The sequence below is a fragment of the Emys orbicularis genome, chromosome 8, assembly GCF_028017835.1.
Source record: "Emys orbicularis isolate rEmyOrb1 chromosome 8, rEmyOrb1.hap1, whole genome shotgun sequence".
Taxonomy (NCBI): domain Eukaryota; kingdom Metazoa; phylum Chordata; order Testudines; family Emydidae; genus Emys; species Emys orbicularis.
The window spans coordinates 16,095,732-16,122,350 of NC_088690.1; the positions used below are offsets into that span (position 1 = coordinate 16,095,732).

At 46.2% G+C, this 26,619-nt stretch overlaps 1 protein-coding gene across 1 annotated transcript; it reads right to left on the reverse strand.

Annotated features, from left to right (window-relative positions):
- Window positions 1-1,398: 1,398 nt before the first annotated feature.
- On the reverse strand, window positions 1,399-13,809 carry LOC135882848 (cytochrome P450 2J2-like). Its single transcript, XM_065409877.1, has 9 exons — window positions 13,600-13,809; window positions 11,233-11,395; window positions 10,364-10,513; window positions 9,478-9,638; window positions 7,728-7,904; window positions 7,014-7,149; window positions 5,795-5,982; window positions 3,920-4,058; window positions 1,399-1,574 (listed from the first exon to the last, which is right to left on the reverse strand). The coding sequence occupies exons 1-9, from the start codon at window positions 13,807-13,809 to the stop codon at window positions 1,399-1,401; spliced, it is 1,500 nt and encodes a 499-aa protein (XP_065265949.1).
- Window positions 13,810-26,619: the final 12,810 nt, after the last annotated feature.

Genomic DNA, 26,619 nt, shown 5'->3' on the forward strand with positions numbered 1-26,619 from the left:
GCTATGAAAATCACAATACAAACAAGTGCTCTTTATTAACTTTAAAATGTCAGTTATTGGAACTTTTTTGCAGAAAGTTATTTTTAAATTTGCAAAAATTTAATTAAATCCTTTTACTCTTAGAATTTCTTGAGGAATCACTTTTCAAGAATGGTAGGACCAAAATCCAACATTGCTCAACAAATACTTTTAAATTACCCCTGAAAATACTATCCACATTGCAAAATAAGGGCTGTAACTGTTCTTTAGCTACACTGATCGTTAGCCAGTTAACAAAATATCTGCCCTCTGAAGTATTTCTAAAGCACCTAAACACCATAAAATAAACACCAAAAGTAAAATTAAGAACCACAGTAAATTTGCCTATGAAACGTCCAGCTCGCCTTTGTTCAACTACACATGCACTAAAACAACCCCATCAGCAACCCGGCCGTTCCAACTGGAATAGTCCATATGTTAATACTCTGCCCTAGTTCCCTTCCTGGCCCACCATCTAAAGGCCATGAGGTTTCTCAGTCATACTCATGGCAGCAGGGTAGAGCCCTAGTACTGTTATATAGGTTAGGAATTCAAATCCCAATGTGGGCAGGTGTTAAAAATGTATTAGTATTAACTTTTTAAAAGATTCAGGAGTTCTCTCACCACAAAAACTTCAGGCAGGAGAGTGGGATTGAATTCTCATCAAAGATCACAGTGGGTGAGAGAACAATGGTGGTTGGCAAGATTCAGAGGCAGCAGGATGCGTCTAAAACTGGTTGACGTTTTTTCAGTAAAAAAGTCTTTTTGATTAAAAAAAAAAAAATCCTGCAGAAATATTTCAATCTCGGTTGAAATTTTTCATTTTTCAAAGAAATTTCATTTTTTTAATTTTGTGTTGGTAGGGAAAATCCCACTTTCTCTCCTGTCTTTAAATTCTCCCTACCCCTCATTAAAAAGTGAGAGAAAAGCTAGTGTTTTTTTCACACAAGTCATATTTTTTTTTAATTGTTTTGAAAAGTTTCCATTGAAACATTAAATATTTCATGAAAAACTGCAAATGAAACAAAATGTTCCTTTTGAAAGAATTCATGAAATATACTTACCTTTTTTCAACCAGATTGATATGGGAAATGGAATTCCTAGGCCATCCTTAGTGTGCATGCACACAGACTGGTGTGGTAGGGACATCAGGAAGAGCTGCCGTCATGGTAGGATGTATCATAACAGCCACAGCCCCTTCCAATATCAGGTTCCCAAATCATCCAATTGCTGATATTGGTCCCCTGTTGGGTTATAAGAACGGAGGCAGGCAGGGAAATTTGGAGACATAGTGAACTGCAGATGCAGCCCTATATACAAGCACAGCAAAGCGTAATTATTTTGAGAAATGGGGCAATGACAAAAATGTCCTGGCTTTCCCTATCGAGACAGCGCACAGATCTTGTATGGCTGTGGGCAGAGAGTAATTCCCATTCTGAATTTAAGGCTTAGCTTCACGTCCTTCGGAGCTTGGAATGTGAATTTCTGAAGGAGGGCAGTGAAGAACAGGAACAGCTCTATTCTAGCCAACTGCTCGCCAAGGCAACCGCGCTTTCCTGAAAAGAAGACAGTTGTGCACATCAGCCAGAGGAGTCTTGTCAGAACAGTTTGGGTCTCATGACAAAAGAGACATTAATTTTCCACAGCAGCAATTTCAGAACAGTTAGGAAGAGGAGATGGATTTGTCATCAGTTCCTCCCTTCTGAGTCACTTTTTCCTGGTTTTAGTACTAAATTTTCCTTCACTTATGGAAGTGGATGCTAAGGTTTACATTAATTATAACAGTACTTTGGTAATTCCTTCTGCTAATAGAAACAATCATGTTTGAGAGATCTTGGATGATCAACCACATCTCTGCATAGCTATTGAAGGCCTGATCTACACACATTTTTATACCAGTATAACAATGTCTTTATACTAGTGCCTAATCTCAATATAGCTTATTCCCCTTCCCATAACTGCATCCACGCTAGAAAGGCTGTGATGTTTTAATTTATATTGGTTAAAAAAATATCACACACCTAACTGACAGAAATCTAGGAGGCATGTATACTAATATAGTTAAAGCACTACAATTTCTGTGTCTAGCTGATGTCTTACTTCCCTAACATTCTCAGCTACACGTAGCTGTATTATTTCTTGATTAAAAAGTTAAAATAAAATTACATAGGTGGGGGGCGGCTCCAGTCATCAGCGCAGCAAGCGCGTGCCTGGGGACGGGGGACGGCCTGCCGGTCGCCGTGAGGGCGGCGGTCAGGCTGCCTTCGGCGGCATGCCTGTGGGAGGTCCGCTGGTCCAGCAGATTTGGCGGCAATTTGACTGCGGGGCGCCGAAGGCGCAGCACCGGCGGACCTCCCGCAGGCATGCCGCCGAATCGGCGTGACCAGTGGACTGCCCGCAGGTGCGCCGCCGAAAGCCGCCTGACTGCCATGCTTGGGACGGCAAAAAACATAGAGCCGCCCCTGGGTGTAATCTTTCCCTGGCCTAGCTTCTCAATGACATAACACATGGCCTGCTGAACACACGCAGGTCTAGTCAGCATTATTACTAAAGAAGGGAGCTGTGTGTCCCTGAATCTTAGGCCTGGTCTACACTGGGGCGGCGGGGGGAGGGGAGGAAGGGAATCGATCTAAGTTACACAACTTCAGCTACGTCACTAACGTAGCTGAAGTCGACGTACTTAGATCTACTCACTGTGGTGTCTTCAGTGCGGTGAGTCAATTGCTGCCGCTCCCCCGTCAACTCTGCCTGCGCCTCTCACGCAGGTGAAGTACAGGAGTCGATGGGAGAGCACTCGCGGATCGATTTATTGTGTCTAGACTAGACGCGATAAATGGACCTCCGCTGGATCGATCGCTGCCCGCCAATCCAGCGGGTAGTATAGACATACCCTTAGTTTCTAGATAAACCGCTTTAAAAGAAAAAGGTATTACATACTTTCCTTAGCCACACACAGCGGATACTAATATTGCTTGTTCTTTTCATTTGCAAGAAAGCCCTGATAGACCTGTATATAAACAAGGCTTGTGCAAACCTGTGAATCCTTGATTCACATGCATTTTTGTTTCAGGAACTTAATGCTAAAGCTCTTATTGATTTAAATTGTGTGGGATCAGCCCTTAATGAGTCCAAGTGATGGAGAATACACCACATTCTATGGTAAAATGTTCTAAAGGTTGATTGGTTTTTATGAGGTTGCTTCAGGGATCTCCCACACTTTTATCATCTTTACCATATTTATTCCCCTTGCTGACTCTCCCTACAAGTGAAAAGAAGCGGTAAAAGGTGAGGAGCGCTATTCCTTCTGTCCTCACTCCTACATTCCCAACAAGTGAGACAGGCTACTTTCTCTTTGTGCCCACCTTAGGGCATGTCTACACTGGAGCTGGCGCACTAACACTAGTAATGTATCCGTGGTGGCATGAGCGGCTAGCCACCCAAGTATATTCTGAAGGTCTCGGAAGGGGGCGTACTCGGGATGGCTAGTCCATCCAGCTGCACGCACCACCATGGCTACACCTCTATTTTTAGCACACTAGCTCGCTCCGAGTTAGCATGGGCTTATCACCCCCACCAAGAAATTACACCTCCAGCTCCAGTGTACACATACCCCTAAGGGTAGGAGAGCTGAGGCCACTCTTTCCTGTTGTTGTGTCGAGCCTTGTTCTAGGAGAGAGCACTTGCTCAAGAATGACATGCCCTCTACCTATGAAAAAACTGCACAAGCTGGAACCCTAGCCCTGGGACACAAATTCTGGCCATGATTTTCATTTCTGAGCTTTCCATTTTACATTTTGCCTTTGTCACTAATAAATGCTGTGGGGGGTTTTCTAAACAGAAAAAGGAGAGAGGCCAAGACTTGGTGCTATAGTGCGAATGGACAGAGTCAGACACATCTCACCTGCAGAGAAGGGCAGGAAACTTTCTCTTTTCTTGAACTGACCATCCTCCAGGAAATGCTTAGGATTAAAAGTATGAGGGGTTTCCCACTCATTCGTGTCAAACAGCACTGATGTCAAATTGGGAATCAAAACGGTACCCTAAAGAAAGAGAAAGAAAGGAATTTAAACCTTCCCTGATTCCATTTTTAAATTGTGACCCGCAAAGAGGCAAAAAAGAAGGGGTCATGCCTTTCATTTTAATCTTTTATGATGTACAAAGAAGGCACAAAAGGATGTTTTTTTTCAAATAGGACAATTTTCCAGCCAGTTCTTTACCTCAAATTTATCTAGAATTTCAAATCTGGCTTTCCCTGGTTTTGCTGGTAGTGTCTCTGGAGGTCCCAGAGAGAGACGAATGGGAGCCATCATAGACTTTAGATGAAGGAGCGGGGTGTTAATCTTTGAAGAAAGAGAGCTTTTCTTCCAACCGTTTTTTAAGAATTTGAGTTAAACAGGTGTTAATATCACAACAGACAAACAAACCAAAAATGGACACCAGTCTGATTAAAAATCACTTCCCATCTCAACTAAACAGGTTCATTTCCTTCACAGGTGTGATGTAATACACCTACTAGTTCTCCTGCATCTCCTAGGAAAAACAGGGTAGGCAAGGTTGAATTTCTAATAGAAAAAACAAGCAGAAAAAATAGAAACTCTCAGGCATTCTTTATACAGCATAAAGTATCAAAAAGGAGCACAACCCATCCACCCACCATTCTTTTTTAAGGGCCAGATTTTCAGGGATGTGGTGGCTGTTGGCCTCAAATGATGTATATGTGTGAAGTATATACCTATAGGCAAATCCAGCAAGTGCTCCTGCAAACTAACACTCGTGTGCGCTAAAGTTCTTTTTTGCACTCCTAATTGCTATCTGCAGATATACTGCACTCTCCCCCTGCTACTGTGTACAAACATTTCCCGTAAGTTATATTAATGAAGGGTTACTGTCAGCAGAATGGAAGGTTGCCACAGGCAATGGTCTCCTGCGGCACACTTGCTGGTAGAATGGTCCTTGCCTGCCTGAGCTCCAGAATGAGCTCACTGCCCTTGAGCCTGGGTTTGTCCCCATTTCACTGAGGATCAGTCCACAAGCTGGAGAAGAAGAATGCGCCCAAGTGTTAGGACCTGAGGAGAGCTTCCGCTGAACATACTCCGGGAACGCTGGGGTAGGAATTCCAGCCTGCTCCCTTCCATGGGGAGAAATTGTGGCTCAGCAGTATGGTTAGGTGGAGTCAGAAATGCTGCAGCTTGAGACGAAAGCAGTTCAGAATTCTGGAGCTGCTGAAAATGAGATACGCCCCACCCGTAAAAAGAAGCAGCCGCTCCCATCTGCAGACACCAAGGCCCAGACCCTGAAAAGTATCTAGGCACGTAACTCCCATTGATTTCCAAAAGACTTAGGTGCCTAAATACCTTTAAGTCTCTGCGTCCAAGTGCCTGGCTGACCTTTCATGAGTCAATAGCCATAGTGGTGAACTTGTGCTGAACCTATTTCTTAGTCCTTTTACTATGGTTTCATGCAATTAAAAATAAATAACTTACATCATGTTTTATGAAGACAGACTGCAAAAGTCTGATCTAGATTTCAACTTCCTCAAAGCTTGAGAATGTGAGCATCCAAGGTTTTGGTTAAGGAATTTTAGCCCAATATAGAAATAGGCGCCACCTGTAAAATGCAGCTCTGGATCTCGGTTGATTCCCAAAATGGGTTCCAATTCAGAACTGGGTCCTCCGGGGTGCGAATGTGTTTCTATCTGGGACTTTGGTTTGGGCTCATCTTTATTAATTTCTTAAACCAAGATAAGAAGTGAAAACTACATTTCCGTCCAGCTTACTTTTGGCACATAGAATCCGGCCAATGTTGTGTCACTAGTTGCCATTCTGGGCACATTTAAAGGCACGATGTTGCTTATCCTTTGTAGTTCATGAATAACTGCATTGGTGTATGGCATGTTGTTCCTGTCGTCCATGGCTGGCTGGCGAGACTGGCCAATCACTGCGTCAATCTCCGCTTGCACTCTCTCTGTGAAAAGAGCAGAGTTCATTATTGTTCCAAGAATAATACGTTCTTGAAACAACAAGCTTAAATTGTGCAGGGTTTAGAGTTCATTGATTTTAAGGCTATACCTAATAAAGCTTGATTCAAGCATTGGAAACAGCATCAGTGAGTAATGTAGAGATCTGAACATACAGATACATAAGAAAACTACAGCTGGTTAGCCTGAGACAAATGCAGTGGTAAGGAGGTGAGAGGAATTTTAAAGTGTAATTTAGGCATAATAGGAAGACCTCCTTTAATACCTATATGGAAGGCAAGAGGCGTTTACTGCACTTCTCAAAATCAAATGTAAAGGCATTATCAATACGTATTTTGTCCCTATTCAAAATAGCAAATCAATTACTGGTCTGACCCAAGAGATATTGGAGCATGAAAATATTTATCCGCTGGTTTTCTCTGTGAGGTAAGACTCAAATTTTTTGGGGCACAGGGTTATTCCAGCAGCTTGCAAAGAGTCCAATGAATGCACCTATTTTGCATGAAATGAAGCAGATTATATCTGCCATTATTTTCAACATAGGTCCCCCTTGGAGCCTCTGTGCGTCAAATCTCAAGGCTGAAGAGGACACTGACGGTGGACCACCTTTTAGAAATCCACAAGCCACATTTACAGGATTAAATGATTTTCCCAATGTCACACAGAAAGTCTGAGGTAGAGCCTGGACTAGCACTTGGGTATGCTGAGTCCCAGTCCTGTTAATTAGCCCCAAGGGCAGCTTCCTCTTTATTCAAGGGTATTGCAACTATGGATTGCACTCCATGCCCTTGCAGTAGTTGCTGGAGGTGTAAATGAGGGCAGAAAAAAGAAACAATTCCAATAAAAGAAAGGGTTTCTGAATGGGGAAAAATGATTACTGTGGGAAGAAAGCACCTTTGCACAGAGATTTCGTGAATCAACATTCTGAGTTCTGTGAAAAGTCCCCGATGTGGCAAGGGTTAAGGGTAGAAATTCAAGAGCTATTAAGAGATTAGAAATATAAACCATTACCATTTACCTTGAACGTCAGGATATAGGGCCATGTACAGCAGAGCCCAGCGGATGGTTGTAGACGTTGTCTCAGTTCCAGCAAAAAAAAGATCCAGTGTGGAAAATATGAGATTTTCTTCATGGAAACTAGGGTCGGCATCGGCCTTAGAACAAAGATATATGTGGGTGGGACTACAAAAATATTTATTAGTATTATACAAAGCCATGGAAACATCATTCCAGGCTCAATTCTGCAAGGTGCTGGGTGCCCTGAATTTCCATTGCCTTCGGTGAGAGTTGAGGGTGCCAGGACAGCACCATTAGAGAGAAAGACTGTACTTTTAGCATCATTCTTGAGAGTGAAAAGTTTGAGGTGATTTTAGGTCTGAGCAGAGGGCCTGGTGAAGTCAATGAAAGACTCCAATGCACTTCATCTGGCTTTGGGTCTGGCTCCTAAAGCACAGGTAACCTTACATTTTTAGGGCCCAATTCAACAAAGCACTCAAGCATCCGAGTAGTCCCACTGACTTCAGCGAACCTGCTCTCTCTGATTAAAGGAAAACATGTGCTTAAAGGCTTTGCTGAATCAGTTCCATCCTACCTGGGGTTTCTAACTGTTAACTAATGGAGGGTCAGATGCTCAGACAACTCAACTGGTGAGCCCTGTTACTGTCATTCTACTTCTAATTTTTAAAACACAGAAGTGGTTTGTTCCTGTTCACTTTGTTCTTTGCTCTCTTACCTTTGCTATTTCCTTCAGATAACAGTCAATGAAGTCTCTGGGTTCAGATGGATTCCAGTCCTCTCTGTGCTTTGCAATCATTTCCCTCACAAAACACTTCAGATTTTCCCAGTTTTTAAAAATGGTATGATGGGGTCCAGGTATCCGCTTCATTATGGCGGGGAAGGAGTTATACAGCTTTTGACATACAAACAGAACACAATACGTTTTAGCCTAGTTTTAGAAAAAGGAATCTCACGGTTTAATACACCCACATGCATTCAGCTGAAGACACTGCGTTTATTAAACCACATTAATCTCAACTAAGATCAGGACCCCAGTGTGGTAGGCACTTTACATATACATAACAGTCAGCCCTGACCAGAGGAGCCTAGAATTCTAAGAGACAGAATAGGCAGAGGATGAGAGAAAGGAAATATCTCCATTTTACAGAGTGAGAACTGAGGCAGAGAGAGATTAAGTGACTTGGCCAAGACCGCACAGGCATCTGTTACAGAGCCAGAAAGTGAAGCTAGGTGTCCTGAGTCTCAGTGCAGCGTTTTAACCACAAGCCCATTCTTTCTCATTAAGATACGGACTGTCTTCTCTCAGCCCTCTGCTGTGACTGCTGGGCTGGCCACCAGCTACTGATCCTATTGCTTTGGTGCCCCCTACAGGAAAATCTGCTGTATTGCCTGAGGCAGTGTGTTAGTAGCCACTTCAGATGGCTGAATGGCCACCCTGGGAACGATTCGCTGATTTACAAGTGAGGAAGGATATAAAGGTCACAATGTCAGAATCTGGCCTCACATTCTGACACATGTTGATAATACTGATGTTACTGCAGTTTTTATCGGAGATTAGACTTTGGTATGGAAGGGTTCGTAAAACACATGGAAGACTGCCTGGGCCCAGCAACATGAGCAGATAGACGTAGGCACTGTGTTTTGCCTCTCAACATGACCGCTGCTGCAGTGACAGGATTATGTCTCATTTCACCCACTACGCTGTGCTGAACTGGGAGGTAACAAGAGGAGAAAGGTGCAACAGGCGTTGGGTAACGATGTTGTGTCCCTGGAAACCATGTTTGCCCCTGTTTTCAGGGCCTGTGTTAGTGAGCCATCACCATTACGAAACACAGTGATTTGTCCCTGCAAATGGGGCCACCTGAAGAAGCTGCCAGCTGGACGAGCCCTTGACCTTGACAGTAGGTTGGCCTTGCCTCCGGGGGTCACCTCCCACCAGGCCTGTTGCGTAATGACACCCTGCCATCCTCACTGCTGCAAGAGTATCCAGCGGATCTACCCCTGCCACACAGATCCTTGAGCCAACCCTCCCCTGAGCACAGAGTCCAATGCACAGTGTGTTAGCAAGGAAGGGAGTTGCTTGGGAGCAGCGAGGATTTGGCACCTTTTCTTCTTCCCCTCTCCTACGCACACCTCCCTGATGCCCACTGAAACAGCCCACTGGGTTGTCAGCCCCATTAGAGATCACGTTAAGTGCCTGTGGGGTGGCGGCACTGGTCTAGAGAAGTCAGGTTTGAGGATCTAGCACGATACCTTCAGGGGGGCCAGGTGAAAGAGACTAGCCGGAGGGGGAACTGAGGTGGAGAGAGATTTGTTGGGGAAAATGAGAGCATGGATGCCGCAATCAGGCTATGGTAGAAGTGAATCTGGGACAACACTGTCACACTCAGCCCTGCTTCCAGTGAAACTGCTGGGGGTTTCCCATTGTTTTCATATGTTTAAAATCAAAATCAAACAAGCTGTACCTGGTTCCAAATACTTCCCTGGAGGTACAAAGTCTCATCAATCAACCGCAGTAACTTCTGGAAGTGACTATCATGATATTCAAACCGGTCCCCAAAAGTGATGGAACAGATTATGTTGGAAACAGCATTATTAATTTTAAAGTGAGGGTCAAAAGGTTGCCCTAATGAGAAAATGGGAGAAATCCGTGTTCTGGTTTCTTAGAAAAGGGGAAGGAAGTTGTTGACAGACATAAACTATATGATATGTATGAAATCCATTAATAAAACCTGAACATATGCATATATCACACACTCCCGCACACACTCATACATATCCCTTGAGCAACATTTGCTGCATTGTCGCCTATCTGAATATTGAAAAACTGTTAAACACATAGATGGGATGAGCTGCATTTTGATGCATGCAGCATATCAAATCTACCAGTTCAAGTCAGTTTTTGCTATGTAAAGAGACATTTGTATGTTTTCACACAGGTCTCTGCCTTTGTTATAGTGTAGGGAGGTTTTACTTATATGTGATTATGAACTACTTTCTCTCCATGGCCATTAGTCTTGGCAATGAACACTTTTGTGGGACTGTTTTGTAAATTTGTGTGGCTACATGGAGGCTCACAACTCAGCATTTAGTGCCATTACTGACCTATATAAAAACATGAATCTCAACCACCACCAAACTTTTGGATCCGTATCCAGATCTGGACCATGGCACCAAAGGTCATATACGTCTAATGGGCTAAGCCAAATCCCTCATCTGAACTGAGCGTTAGGAAAGATCTGGATTCAAACATCATGTTTCAGGTACATCTCTGTTATTTCACGTTCATTTCCAAAGAAGAGCTACAATTTTTGACAGAATAATTAAAGTGTCATTCTCTCTAGTTCTCACCTTTTTCTTCCTCAATTCCATCTGTGAGGTATCTGGTCTCCTCCTGTATTCGTTCTTCTAAGCTCCTCTTCCCCAGGCCAAAGTTTCTTAAAGTTGATAAAGCAAATCTTCTTTGTTGTTTCCAGCCATGCCCATTAGATGAGATTAATCCTGGGGTGAAAAATGACACCTCGTATATTGTAATGGTCATTAGAAGATTAGAAAACTTTAACACTCCTTTCCTTCTTCAAGTTTAAGTGAGGCCTTGCTATCTTTCCACAGGATATTTTCTTCTGTTCTGTTTGTCATGCTCATCACTATTATATCAGAGCGCCTGGGCTCTAGCAATGGTGGAGTCATGTCCAACATGCAGAAGGTACACTTTTACAGAAAGTGTATAGAGCTGAGATTGAAGGAAGTAGGCCGCAATACCGACCACAAATGAGGTTGGAAGATGCAATTTTGAGGGATTTCAGAAGCATAAATCCTCCCATTCTAATTCTTGCTGAAGGAAAACTTGCAAAGGACCATCCAGGATGGAAGTCCGTTCTACGTGCCATCACAGCTACATGGTAGCCATGTGAATCTGCTGCTGCTGCCGCCAGGGATATGGCAGTTGGGATGTGAACATGAGAAGTCAATGAGACATGAGCACATGTGTAAGTATTTGCAGAATTAAGGAAGTTACTAAGGCCCAGATCCTCAAAGGTATTTAGGTGCCAAACTCCCATTGATTTTACTAGAAGTTACCACCCCAGATCACACGTCAATGAGACTGTTCACGTGCAAAAAGTGAAGCCCATTTGTAAGTGTTTGCAGGATTGGTGCCTTTATTATTAAAAATGTTACACCTGAAATACTTGAAGAAAAAGATAAGAAAAGAAACTCACCAAATGTACCAAAGATTTCGTAGATAAGAGGAATTTGTGGGCGATCAAGAAAGTATTCACCCTGATGGACAAGCACTTCCTTCACCAGTTGGAATCCATTTACAATCACAAATGTCAGGTTACCAAACTGCAAGCTGAATATGTTGCCATATTTTCCAGCAAGCTGGAAAAAAAAAAGAGCATGTGGTTTAGTTCATATTTAATTTCTAACCATTAGAGGAGTGAAGTTCTGGAACTGCCTTTCAAGGGGAGTAGTGGGGCAAAAGACATATCTGGCTTCAAGACTAAGCTTGATAAGTTTATGGAGGGGATGCTATGATGGGATAGGCTAATTCTGACAATTAATTGATCTTTGATTATTAGCAGGAAAATATGCCCAATGATCTGTGATGGAATGTTAGATGGGGTGGGATCTGAGTTACTACAGAGAATTCTTTCCTGGGTGCTGGCTGGTGAGTCTTGCCCACATGCTCAGGGTTTAACTGATCGCCATATTTGGGGTCGGGAAGGAATTTTCCTCCAGGGCAGATTGGCAGAGGCCCTGGAGGTTTTTCACCTTCCTCTGCAGCGTGGGGCATGGGTCACTTGCTGGAGGATTCTCTGCACCTTGAGGTCTTTAAACCACGATTTGAGGACTTCAATAATTCAGGCATAGGTTAGGGGTTTGTTACAGGAGTGGGTGGGTGAGATTCTGTGGCCTGCGTTGTGCAGGAGATCAGACTAGATGATCATAATAGTCCCTTCTGACCTTAAAGTCTATGAGTTTGATAAGCAGAACTAGAGCCCATGTAATTACTACTTAATTAATAATAATAATAATTGTAAAAAAAAGTATTTGTATAACAAGAGCATTCAAGGGCCTGGCTGTTCAAGCACTGATTAAAAAGAATGAGCTCACAAGTAGATATAACAGGTGGATGATGCATGTAAATGGAGAGGAAAATGAGGTAACAGTAAAACAAGCTTATCTAAGGATAACAAATGCCCTGTGCCTTTTCCTAAGGGATGTCAAAGTAAAAGAGACCTACTGGTAAATAATAATTATTGAAAATCAGCCCACTCTAAGCTGACAGGAGCAGACACCTTCCTGGCTGGTAGCAATACTGACTGCAGATATGTTGCCCTTCAACGATCGTTCCTATAGTGAAGAAATCAACATTCTGGTTTAAACAAAACACACTCCACTTCTGTCAGAAGCACCCGTTCCTTCCGGCCTACACCCACCGCACAATAAACTACGTAGCTCCCTGGGGCACTCAGGGTGTGTGACTGAAAGCTGTGGAGAACAAATCACTGGCTTCCACAGAGGCCTGTGTGAAAGGAACCTATTCTAGCCCTTGCAAGGGGACGGCCCTCACAAGTAACCTTCCAAACTCCCTTGGGCTTCAGAAGTCGCTTTCTAACCCTTATGAGCTCCCACTTAATCACATCCTCCCGCCTAGGGCAGGGTGCTTCCAACCCTTGCCCAACTCCCCGTAACTTCCGACTCTTGCCCAACTCCCCATACTCCTTACAAATTTTTACCAAGCCTGCATTCTTCGCAAACCAGTTTAAAAGCCTGTAATTAAATTCCCTCAAGCCCTTTTGAAATGTCACTGAAACTTCCTTGTAACTCTTGCAAGCCCCCACCCAACCTACTTCCTTGTGAGCTCTTTCCAATCCTGAGGAGCACCAACCTCAAACCCTACACAGCCCCTTCCAAGTCTCAGTCCTTCTATACTTGGTAACTTTTTATGAGCCTCTTCTTACCTGGTAAGTCCTTCTGGGCCTGCTCCTGCACTGCCCAAGCCCCTGCACACATTGCAAGCCCCCTGTCACACTCACAACTCCCCACTCGCTACCTTCAAACCATGGTACATTGTGCACTGCATCAGACACTGCCATCCACATGTAATCAGGCCTCAATTCGCAGATACGTCAAATCTAATTTAAACTGTACCCCAGCACAAAGCAGACATAAACCTGGAGGATCCTACCTCCTGAGGATTTCCATTGGAAAGGAATCCACAGATGGGACCCCCACATCCTGGACACTGGCTGAGGGAAAAGGGGTTTGACCAGAGGTTTTCCTGTGCTCTGGTGATCCCGGGCAGCAGGCTTCTGGAATGGGCCACTGGGACTGTTAGTAGCTGGTACAACTCAGAGCAGTGTAGAGATGGCTGTAATTTATGCCAGGGGCCAGAGCAGCACCAGGACAAACCCAAGTTCATGGCAGTACAGAGGTGGTGCCATCATGAGCTGTGCTATACATTCTTCAGGCGCAGCTGAGGGTCTCACCCAGCGTCTCTCTCACCCACCACTCCCTGGTGAAAAAAGCTCATGCAAACAGAACTCCTATACTTGCACTTGCTTCTCTTCCCCACTTACCTTCTCTATAGTCCTATGGGGCTGTTTGAAATCCAGATGAAGTATGTGGCCCAGGAAGGGCAGGGGCAAAGGTCCTGGAGGGAAATTCTTCGGCCGTCTCCTTTTCGTGCAATCAGCAATCAGCAGGAACAGGCCTAAGAACACGGCCAGTGTCTGAAAGGGCATGTTCTGCCAGAGCCACATTAACCCAGGGACAGTCTGCAGCGGCATCTTCCCCGGCCAGGTGCACCCCTGCAGCTGGAAGAGGGAGGAGTGACTGGGGTAGAGGGAAACCTGATAGCAGCAGGCACAGCCCTGCCCATCCACTTGCTGCTGACGCTGGCGGAGGACAACGTTTACAAGCAAAATTAACACACCCTCAAACAGGTACACAAGAGCTTTCCATGCCAGAGTCCTAACCCGGAAACCCTGCTAGGGCCCCCTCTCCTGGTTCCTTCAGCTGATCGGCAAAGATTTGTCAGATTTTTCCTTCTTAGTTATAATTTCTCATTTTCTCCTGGTTCTTTAAAAAAAATAAATTACAGATTCCCTCCTCCCGCATCCTCTGTCATGAAAAATATCCAGTAAAACCAGATTTTCTACAAATCTGGTAGTCAGGAATGCAAAAGATCTTTTTACTGTAGGTGTTGTGGGGGAGTAGGCCTGGCTGGCCTCCCTTGCACCGATCAGAACATCGGCGAAGACTCGTCATACAGGCCCGCCCTGTAGGCCACAAGCCTGAACTAGGCTAAGTGACACAGCCTCCTGCCAAACTCGGTCAAGGGTCATGACGGGGGCGGGGGGGGGCAAGGAGGGAAAGAATAAAAAGCCACAGCAGCAGCACTAATGAAATATGTTCATGGCTGATAAAATATAATAACCGCTTGTGTGAAGCAATAGGTAACTTTAGCTAAATGCAAACTGACTAAATGCAGCTTCTCCTTTGGGTGATCTGTGACCCTCCCGCCCCCCCGCCACGTGATTCCAGCTAACTGCCAAACTAGCCAATCATATATCTTCTTTGGGCATCCTGTGATAAACCCCTACGCCCTTAACTGTAAAACCCCGGAAAAACAATATGTACCCTGACGAGAAAAACACTCCAACTGGTGCCAAGTACCACCCATGGCGGAAACCACCAAGAAACCCCTCACCCAATAGGCACCCAATTCTCGTAAATAATGACGGAGCTACCGGGAAAAAGGGACAGACCCCTACTCTTATTTTCGCATAAATGACGTATTATTTGTACTATGCTTGCGGTTTGATGGAATAAAGCAGCCTGCGAGCTGCTGCTAGGTGTAGCAGTTTTCGGACTGTTACCCCAACGCGTTGGTATGTATTGCAATAAACTGGCCTCAGGCTTGAGTCTGTGAACTAAAATCAATGCGTGGGTGATTTTTTCCACGACAATTTGGGGGCTCGTCCGGGATCACTCGACGTCCCACCGGACCGGAGGACCGTGGACCGCTCCCACACCGATCCCAGGTGCCAGGTAAGAGACCCTTGTCTCTATTTGGGCTTCGGTGGGGAGCTGCCCATAGGCTCTGGGTTCAGGTAAGGGCGCGCTGTGATCTAAACCTTTTGAGGCTAGACTCATTTGCCTGACGCCTGTTTGTTTTGTGTGTGTCCGTTCTGTAACTTGTCTGTGTTGGATTTTGTTTGTTTTGTGTTAGTTAGCTGCTTCGTGTGGCTCGGCCTTTGGGGATTGGTCCCCCCGGAGGACGATTGACCGGCTGCTATGAGACCCCGGGAAAGTGGACCCTACTGTGGGTGGGGCGGAATCCAAGGTATCCCTGGACTCTACCGTGGGTGGGGTGGAATCCAGGGAATCCCGGAGCGGCCGAGGGGATTGGCAGGGCTCCCACCAGTAATAGACTGGTGGACTGGTGAGAACTGTCGTAATAGAGATCCCTCCCGAATTAGGTGTGCTGTGTGATTGTGGGCCGTAAGGTGATCCCACCCGTTTCCCTTGAAGTGCTGAGGAGCCCCCCCTTGCTCGGAGAGCAGGGAGGCCCCGGGAAACCACCCACATACTCCTAGGCAGTAGAGTAACCCATCCCGTTCTCTTGAAGGCGGGCCGGTGCTCTCTGCCCAAGGAGGGGTGTGCGGGGACCGAGCCTTTCCTGACCCTTCTGTGTGGTTGACCTACGACCAAAACCTTACCCCAGATCTTCCCTTTGAAGCTCGCAGATCTTCCTTTTGGGGCCGTGGGCTCCCTCCCCTTGCTCAGAGAGAGGGGAAGTCCCTGGAAATCGCCCGCCGTACCGGAGGCAATAGGGTATCCTATCTCGTTCCTTTAAAAGACGGGCTGGTGCTCTTTGCCAGAAGGGGTGTGTACGAGGACCTCCCTTATAAATCCTCCCCACTGGTGTGAAAGTTGAGGAGTTGGCCTCACCTGGATAAGGAGGCTTGGGCAGTTGGTCTCGCCTGGAAAAGAGACCAAGGCTTACCGCAGTGTTCTAGTGGCTAGGATTTAGAGAAATATTGCTTTTAATAGCCAGGAAGTGGTTTTTTTATAGCAGTTGCTTTATTAAATAATTAATCCTCCCCTATGAGGAGGGGGGGTTGCATCGTCTAAATTTAATTCACTATATGTATATAGAATTAAGGTGAATCGAGCCCTTCGTGTTGTCCCCGGTCGGGGTGCTGCATCTAGTACCGACAGAAACACTACGAGTCTGTTGGGCTTGGTGTGGGGCCCGGGTGCGGGGAAGGGAACACCATCCCTTGTTTGGGGGCGGCTGGTTTTGTTTGGATAACTGCTCACTTGCATGTTGAATCGCCGTTTGCCTGGATTACCTTTGTGGCTCGGTAGCTGGTCTAGGCGAGGGGTTGTTTGACTGCTCACCTGCACCTGTTAAAGGGGGGTTAGCCAAAAAGCCCACCCTCCTTGCTGAATTGGTAGTAAAACAATGCCTGTGCCCATGGGAAAAAAAAAAGTGAACCAGCAAGAAAAAAGGATCAGGCCCAGACAAGCAGGCAACCGCAGTTTAAGGAAGTTAAAAGAAAGAAAGTAAAAGAGTTAACTCTGTAGTTACTGGAAAAAATTAAGCAGTAACACTACGTAAATGTTAAAAGAAGGTATTATAAAAGAAAAAAAATTCTTGGTTTCTTTGCAGCCATTCCTTTGGGAGTGTCTGTAAGGAATCCAGGCAAAGGGATTATTTAAGTGAAATCATTTAACTATAAACAAGTTATTCAAATTTGCTAAAAAACACTCCTGGTAAGTACAATCTTTGTTTTATAAGTTTAAAATTAATTGGTGTTGCTTTGGGGTTGTAAAACCAAAAATTACCTTTGCCAAACAAGGTAAACTAGTGTTGTTTAATTTGGTATTTAGCATTTAATCTTTAAAGTAACCTAATGGCTCTCCAAATCAATAATTTAAACCCCAAGGTACAACAAAGAAAAATGTACAATGGAAAGGAACCCAATCAACCCTATAGGTATGGGGAAGGAAACACCAGGGGAGAAATGCCCCCTGCTGCTATGCCACGGATGGGCGGAGCCCCCCAAAGGCCCGCCAGCCTGTTGCTATGGATGTGGAAAGGAGGGACATATCAAGGGGTTCTGCCCTCACCGGGATCGATGGGATTATGGAGAACAAGGAGGGCCCCGGGTCCCGCCGTGGGGGGGGGCGTTGGCTGCACCTCCACCACCCGCACAGGTGGACTATAGATAGGACAGCCGTGAGACTTCATGTGACCTTATTGTCCCAGTTATCCCCTTGAATCAATCTGGCCCTTATGTTACCTGTACCATTAACAAGACCCCAGTAAAGTGCTTACTGGACACCGAAGCTTCTCGGTCCACACTGCGAGTGGAGGAATTCCCCTCCCTTCCCTTATCTGGAGAAGTTATTAACGCAGTAGGGGTCAGTAATGTCCCTATCCCCCATCCTGTATCAACCCCACTGTTGATATCAATAGGCCCTTTGACAGAACAACATACCTTCCTCTTCAGCCCTTGTTCCCCCGTCAACCTCCTGGGAAGGGATCTGTTATGTAAATTGAACTGTTCTATCTTTTGTACTCCTAAAGGGGTGTTCCTGGAGGCTCCAGAGACCGCACAGTATGAGGTCTTGGGGGTCCTGCAGGCACACTCCCCCGACAAAACAACAAGCCCAGATCTCTCCCCAGTACAGAAAGAAATATTGGCCCAAGTTTCCCCAGCTTTGTGGGAGGATCATCCAAATCAAGTGGGTTGTATAGCGTCAGAACAGCCCGTTAAAATTCGGCTAGACCCTACTAAGCCCCTTCCCAGGATTCCACAATACCCCCTTTCTAAAGCAGCTGAGGAAGGGATCAGGCCAGTTTTGGTATCTCTGATCCAACAAGGAGTTATTGTTCAAACTAGTAGTGAATGTAATACCCCAATCCTGCCCGTCTGAAAACCAGGAACAGGGAAATGGCGCTTTGTTCAAGACCTGCGAGCTGTAAATGCAGTAGTCCACCCCCTGTTCCCGGTTGTGCCCAACCCTGCAACCATTCTCTCTTGAATCCCCCCCTCAGCTACCTACTTCACAGTAGTAGATCTATGCTCAGCCTTTTTCTCTATCCCCATTCACCCAGAAAGCCAGTATCTGTTTGCCTTTACTTTCCAGGGCCTGCAGTATACCTGGACCAGACAGTGCACGATTATGGGCAACTCTGGAAGTACCGTGGGTTCCTCACTTCTGCGGGGACTCCCATCCGAAATGGGCCTTATGTTAATGCACTTCTTAATGCTCTTTTACTCCCTTCTGAGATAGCCATTATAAAATGCGCTGCCCATCAAATTCCTTGTGATGAGGTCACACGAAAAAATGCTCTGGCTGACAGATCAGCCAAGCAAGCGGCCCTTTCCGGGTCTCCGGCTGAATTTTCTGCTATTTGTTTTACAGCCCTAGCTAACTCCAACCTAGGCCTGACCCCTGTCGAATCATCTTCTCCTGACATGCCCCCAACCCTCATACGAGACTTGGCGGACATGCAGGAGTCGGCAGAGGAAGGGGAAAAGAACTACTGAAGAGCAATGGGTTGTGAAAAATCTCCCGACAATGTATGGCGCACTCCGGATGGTCGCCCGGTAGCGCCTGGAGGCTTGCTCCCTTATTTGGCCCGCCTGGCCCACGGGCTAACCCATGTAGGGAGCAGGGGAATGGTACAATCAATCGAACGTCATTGGGTGCCCCACATTTTGCAGCAGTGGCACAACAGTATTGCGGCACCTGCCCGGTGTGCCTTGCTCATAATGTGGGAAAGCCTGTGAAACCCAAGCCTGCAGCCCATCCCTCCCCATGGGGCCCTTTTGTAAATATACAAATTGACTTTATCAGCATGCCTAAATGCTGCTCGTTCGAATATGTATTGGTGTGTGTCTGTAGATTCTCAGGGTGGGTTGAGGCTTACCCCTGTGTCAAAGCCGACTCCCTGACGGTGGCAAAGAAACTGCTACATGAATTCATTCCCCGGTTTGGACTGCCCCTTTCTATCAACAGCGATCAGGGTACTCATTTCACAGGCCAAGTCGTGCAGCAAATCTGCAAGGCACTAAAAATCACTCAGCACTTTCACTGCGCTCACCACCCACAAAGTGCTGGGGCAGTGGAACGGGTAAACGGGGTGCTGAAAAACAAAATTGCTAAAATGTGTTCAGAAACCAACCTTAAGTAGCCAGTCGCCCTACCCCTGGCCCTAATGGAAATGAGGAGCACCCCTGCTCGCAAGCATGGTCTTTCCCCCCATAAAATTGTAATGGGCAGGCCAATAAGGATACCAGTGGCCCCTCCTATAACACCCAGTTGCCTAGATACACAGCTGACAAATGAGAGGGTCCTGATATATTGTAAAAAACTCATGCAATGTATCAAGTGTTTACACAAACAGGTTCAGTGTGCCTTCCCTGCTCCAGTGGACTCCTCCTGTCACGACTTGCAACCAGGAGAGTGGGTATACATCAAAAAATATCAACGAAAGAATTGCTTGGAACCTCGCTGGAAAGGCCCGTTCCAGATATTGCTAACCACCCACACCGCTGTCAAGTACCACAACCTGCCCAACTGGATCCACGCTTCCCAGTGCAAGCGAGTCACAACCCCAGTTGACACCAGAATCTCACCTCCACTCTGGGAAGCTGCGAAGGAGGCCCAAGACCTCTCCTGTAAAAACCCTCGCTCTTCATTAAGAGGAAGAAAAGGAAAGGCCAAAATAAAGCCTTCCAAAAATCCTGTGGCGAGCCAAGCGCCCGCAGGTACAACCGTGTAACTATGACAGACCCAGCCGACAGAATTAAGGAGTCTGCTCAAGTACGGAAATGGCTCATGCCTTCCATCTAGTTTATGTGCATGACTATGCTATTGCTGCTAATCCTAAACTTTCATGATTCGCTTATTTTCTTTTGGACTTCCGGGTTGACTCCTGCTCCAGCCTCAGCCCTTGAACCGGCACCCTCTACATCCCAGCCCCAAGCTTCCCGGAGAACCCGAGTCACCCGATCCTTGGATGCCCTGAAGGAAAAGAGGCTGGTTACAACAGAGGACATTAAAAACTTGCCATGGTACCAACAAAGAAATATTATTACCTGGCAGGGAGGGACATGTGGTATGACTTCTTGGGAATGTGGGGTTCACTATTACCTAGGATTTCTCCCAGGGGAAGCCCCTTGCCGCTACCCCCAGGTTCCTTCCTGGTGCACTGCACTCCCCAACTGGGTAGACGAGTCAGTTACCAGTCACACTGTCACCCCTTCCCCTCTAAGCCCCGTGGGCACTCCCCAAGCTAGATCCCAAGATACTTTTGTAAATGCTTCCAACTGGCCTAGGCCAGAAGGTCCCTTTTTACTTGGGAAATTTTGTTCCGGCCTGTTTTCAACAGGACCTGACGGCCATCTGTATGGCCACACTATCAAGTGGCGTCAAAACAAAACCGTCACCAAGGCATCCTTTCCCTTTTCCCTTACTGACACCAACTTTGAGGCTCTGGAGGAAAACTCCCATGCAGGGATTGACATATTAGCAACAGCTGGCACCTGCAAACTGTCTTTTGGTACGGGAACTTCCATGCAATGTTTTGTAATCGGTTACCTACTTTTTGGTATTCCTACCACTTATTTTGGTTGTCACCCTAAGTTTACTTTCACCTGCAGGAGGGGGACCCCTACTCTACATGACTGTCTCCTAGCCCATCGCTACAATCCCCATTCCCCAACTACTCCCCCTCATATCCTTCCCGCCTCCCATACACACCTGTCTAATCGTGGCCTGAGAGAAATTCAGGTCTTGGATCACCAAATGTGGTACAGCCCACTCTACCAACAAAATTCCCGTTACCAACGGTGGATGGTGCTAAATGCAACTATGGGAACCATCACCGTCTCATTTCCCATTTCCGCCTTCCAAATAACTACCCTATACCCCAATTGTACCCAAGGAGCGGCCATTCGATTAGCCCAGCTTGTGCAGTGGGAAAATTTTCGGAGAAAAGGAGGCTTGCTGGAAGGGGCCTTGCATGGTCTAACTGGAGCAGCTGCTATCTGGACTATAGACAAAGCCCAGGACCATGAGCAACGCCTGGGGAATTTGGAAAGGGCATCAGGCCTCCTCACTGAGGCAGGGTTAACCAGCACCCACTCAAATATAAAAACCCTCCTTGCCCTGTCAGGACTGGGAACCACAACCCAAACCCTCTTAACAAAATTAATAAACACCCTCGTTTTAATAGGGAAAGACATGGGATGGGATTCAGCTTGCAGACAAATGCAGGATTTCTTTAATGGTCTCTTAGCAGAAATGCGGAGCGATGTCCTCAGTCAGCGATGGCCCAAAGCCCTTAACACTACTACAGGAGTGCCACCCGGAGCTATGGAAATGGAGGCATACATGGGCATTGTCAGGATGGACCTGCGACTCCTCAAAATGCTCTTTCCAGGCTTCGGGGCCTGTCAATGGCACATGGTCCCCAGTGCACTTATTTTTTCCGGGACCCTGGGCGGGCTGTCTATGGGACTGGGTCATCAGCCGGCAGGTATGGGAAGTCAAGCCACCCTACGGACCTAGCCGTTTTATCACCACTCCCCATGGTTTCGCTGCTCAACACGTCTGGGTGGGAATTGGAACCTTGTGGTCCTTATGGCCCTTGGAACCCCCACAATTATTTTGTCTCCGTAAGTTACACCCTGGGGAGGTACTGAACACCTTTGATACAGTTTTTTGGGAAGGAGAAGCAGTAGGTAAGGCCCCAGGAGGAGAACCCCTGTTTGGGAAAAAGGATAGTTGCGCCCTGCCATCCAATCCCCACACCCCTCTTCCTTTTCACCTTAATTTGACCACTGCTCAAGTAGCCGCTTTATCACATGGCCTGCTAATCCCCAAATCTCTATATCCCTCTACCCAGCCGTCCCTCTTACCTTCGACTGGACTTCCCTCATCCCAAACCACTTCTTAAATTTAACTTTTCTATTTTCCCTCCTCTCCAACCTATCTCACCTCCAAGACCAAGTACATGTAATTGAGGTTGAATACAACAAAGAGGCCAAAGCATTTCAGGCCGCTTATAGGGTAGGGACCCTATGCTCTTCCCACGACGTTTTGTGTTTTGCCTCTAAGGAAATCACCCAAGCCACGCCCAGTCTCTTCACTTCCTCAGTCTTAAAAATACTAGCTGGTATAATACTTGCAATTTGTTGTTGTTTATTAATTGCCTCCCTCTGCTGTCTTTGCAAGGTATGTCGTTTACCCCCTCAGACCCAGAAATAAGTCACCTTAGTGTCAAGTCTGTCAGTGCTCCCAGTCTCGTGTCTGCTAATCCCCCCTTATCACCAACTAAGTCTGGGTACTGCACTATGGCCCCTTTAGCAAATTATAATAATGATGCCTACATGGCATCAGAGGAGGGAAATTGAGGGGGAGTAGGCCTGGCTGGCCTCCCTTGCACCGATCAGAACATCGGCGAAGACTCGTCATATAGGCCCGCCCTGCAGGCCACAAGCCTGAACTAGGCTAAGTGACACAGCCTCCTGCCAAACTCGGTCAAGGGTCATGACTGGAGGAGGGAGGGGGGTCCAAGGAGGGAAAGTATAAAAAGCCACAGCAGCAGCACTAATGAAATATGTTCATGGCTGATAAAATATAATAACCGCTTGTGTGAAGCAATAGGTAACTTTAGCTAAATGCAAACTGACTAAATGCAGCTTCTCCTTTGGGTGATCTGTGACACCCCCCCCCCCCCCCCCGGTGATTCCAGCTAACTGCCAAACTAGCCAATCATATATCTTCTTTGGGCGTCCTGTGATAAACCCCTACGCCCTTAACCGTAAAACCCCGGAAAAACAATATGTACCCTGATGAGAAAAACACTCCAACTGGTGCCAAGTACCACCCATGGCGGAAACCACCAAGAAACCCCTCACCCAATAGGCACCCAATTCTCGTAAATAATGACGGAGCTACCGGGAAAAAGGGACAGACCCCTACTCTTATTTTCGCATAAATGACGTATTATTTGTACTATGCTTGCGGTTTGATGGAATAAAGCAGCCTGCGAGCTGCTGCTAGGTGTAGCAGTTTTCGGACTGTTACCCCAACGCGTTGGTATGTATTGCAATAAACTGGCCTCAGGCTTGAGTCTGTGAACTAAAATCAATGCGTGGGTGATTTTTTTCCACGACCGTGTTAAATGTTTTGAAAGCATCATTTTTATTGCAATTACTGTTTTGATGGCTTACGTTCGAGCCTGATGCTGCGCACTCTGAGCAATCAACTCCCATTGTCCCCCATGACAAGTTTTTTCTTCTTTTTTGGCTCCCATCACCAAGGTATTGGGGCACTTTGCAATTATACATTTAGTGGCCATTTCATTTAAGAATTTAGGCCCCAGGCCTGCAATCAGATCAAAGAGGAGGCCACAGAGATTATGTTACATTATTATAATTGAACATACCTATTATAGTAGTGCCAAGAGGCCAATCAGATGGGGCCCTGTTGCACTAGCTGCTCTACAGACATACAGTAAACGACATTTCCTGCCCCCAAAAGCTTGCAGTAAAAGGCGGCAGTTCAGGAAACGAGCCCTCTTCAGAAATGGTCCTTAAGCACGTGCTTAACTTTAAGCACGTGCTTAAGTCCACTGAAATCAGTTAAGTATGTGCTTAAAGCTAAACAAGTGAGTAACTCCTTTCCTGACACAGGGTCTAGAAGCCCAACCAGCTCTGGAGCTTCCGTGATTTAATTCCCAGAAACACTGCCATGGTGCTGTTGGTACTGTTCCCACTATATTGTTGTTGTGTCCATATTCGCCCATATGTGTTCTACTCTACCCTCTGGCATGCACAGCAATTTGTTGTATTTAAACATAAACACACACACACACACACACACACACACACAGAATCTAAGTTTTAAATGGTTTCATAAGAATATTTACATTTTTAAAAAGTGGACACGGGGCCAGATGTGCAAAGTGAGCACAAGCTGGCTTCCATTTGAGTGCAATACAGAGCCTTTACACACACACAGTCTGGACAAATGGTTGGATTTGTGTCAATTGCACCACTTCCGGCCATGCAGCTGTTTCTATGCATGCATATACCATCTCTGGGGAAATTTGGCACATGGAGGGTGCCACCGTTAATTAAGAGCCAACCACAGGAGAGTGGATCCATTGATTTCAAAGGGATTACTCACGTGATTAACAATTCAAAGTCAGTTAGAGGTTTAAAAATCTAATCCTAAATGTTTGGATTTTTTTTAAATGATTTTTTCCTGTTATCAACAGTTTTTTTTAAAGAAAAAGTTAAAGCTATTCTGCTTTGCTATGAAATTTAATGAGAACGCTACGGACTATTTTCATTTCCCTGGCGTAAGGACACACTGTGGGCCTGATTGACAATGGGACTACTCACATGAGTAAACTCACACGTTTAAGCCTTTACAGGCTCAGACCGTTACATTTCAAAACTTTTTCTTCTTCTTGTAATTGATTCTCTGTCCCATTTTGCCTATGAGTGATGTCAGGAAGGAAAAGTTATAGTAAAGTGCTGGTTCAGTGTTTGAAATAGGAAATGAAATAGACCAGATTTTGCATTATGGGCTACATTGGGCCTCAAACAAATTGTGCGCATGTATCATAGGTAAGGTTGCCATCTGGATGGTTTTTAATCGACCTGGCTGGTATTTGTCGTGCCTTTTTCAGGGCCGGCTCCAGACACCAGCCTAGCAAGCAGGTGCCTGGGGCGGCCAATGAAGAAGGGGGCGGCACGTCCGGCCCCTTCGGCGGCAATTCGGCGGCGGGGCTGTCACTCCCTCTCGGAGCGAAGGACTTGCCGCCGAATTGCTGCCGTAGAATGAAGCGGCGGTAGAGCTGCCGCCGCGATGGCAGCTTTTTTTTTTTTTTTTTTTTTTTTTTGCGCTGCTCGGGGCGGCAAAAATGCTAGAGCCGGCCCTGGCCTTTTTGATTAAAAGAGTTAATCTGTCGTTTGTCTTTTCATGTCATAGTGCTCTACAATTTGCACTATGACATGAAAACGTTTTAGTAATAATTAGCCATAGTCAGCACTCGGACCCTTTTTATTGTGGGGAGAAGGGGGAGTTGGCCAGTGGCTGGTTTTTCTTTGCCTTAGGTCAGGGGTCGGCAACCTTTCAGAAGCGGTGTGCCGAGTCTTCATTTATTCACTCTAATTTAAGGTTTCGCGTGCATACATTGTAATGTTTTTTAGAAGGTCTCTCTCTATAAGTCTATATATTATATAACTAAACTAGTGTTGTATTGTAAAATAAACAAGGTTTTCAAAATGTTTAAGAAGCTTCATTTAAAATGAAATTAAGATGTTGATCTTACGCCACCGGCCCGCTCAGCCCGCTGCTGGTCTGGGGTTCTGTTCACCTAGGCCGGCAGCGGGCTGAGCAAGGCCTGCGGCCAGGACCCCGGCTGGCAAGGGTCCGGCAGCCAGAACCCCAGACCAGCAGCGGGCTGTGTGGGGCCGGCGGCCAGGACCCCAGACCGGGAGTGGATCCTCTGCCAGGCCTTGCTCTGCCTTGCATGGTAACAGTAGTTGCACCGCAGCCCCCAAGCCCCTCTGAAAGTGTCCCCCAGTAGCATCGGGTTACTGTCACAGGACACTCACAGAAATTACCAGGGAACAGAATCCAGGTGCCTCTTTATCTTAGCCAACCCTCAAATATGCTCAAATCGTGTTCAAATATGTTAAGGACTGTTACAAAGAGGACCCTGATCAACTGTTCTCCATGTGCACTGGAAGTAGGAGAAGTAGGAATCAGCTTAATCTGCAGCAAGGGAGATTTAAGTTAGATATTAGGAAAAACTTTCTCACTATAAAGATAGATAAGCTCTGGAATAGGCCTCAAAGGGAGGTTGTGGAATCCCCATCATTGGAGGTTTTTAAGAACCCATTAGACAAAGAGCTGTCAGGGACGGTCTAAGTATAGTGCCGGACGGGATGATCTTTCTAGGACCCTTCCAGCCCTACATTGCTAGGATTCTCTGAACTGTGGAGTTTAACTGGTGAGCCCCACAGCGAACTGACCCTGCAGCGTTCACCCAGCTCTAGTCCAATGTGAATTATTAACAAAATGAGCTGGTCCCTGATACGGAGACATCACAAGACCAGTGAGCACAGCAGGACATACGCTATCAGAGATACCCAATGACAGTCATTCCCTTGTAGTGCAGTGGGGGAAGCTAGGGAATCCAATGGTTCCTCTCGGATAAAGTCTTGCAGTACACAAACAGGGACTTGGCTTAGAAAAGCAGAGATGCCTTCCCTCGCCCACTATTGCAGGCACCTATCCTAAGCCTGTAAGTAAACAGACGCGGTTCACAGATAGCCTTCTGACCCAGAAATAGACTAGACAGGAGGGAGGATAACTCACCAGAACACAGTCCATTCCACTTACAACCCAGAATTCATCAGCAACACTGAATTCCCAGAAAAACAAAGATGAGAATATGATTAAGAACCAGACCCCAGATCACTAACTACAGGGATTAGATCTAGCTTTGTTGGTGTCATGGACTCACAGATCATGCCCACTCGTGGCCCTGT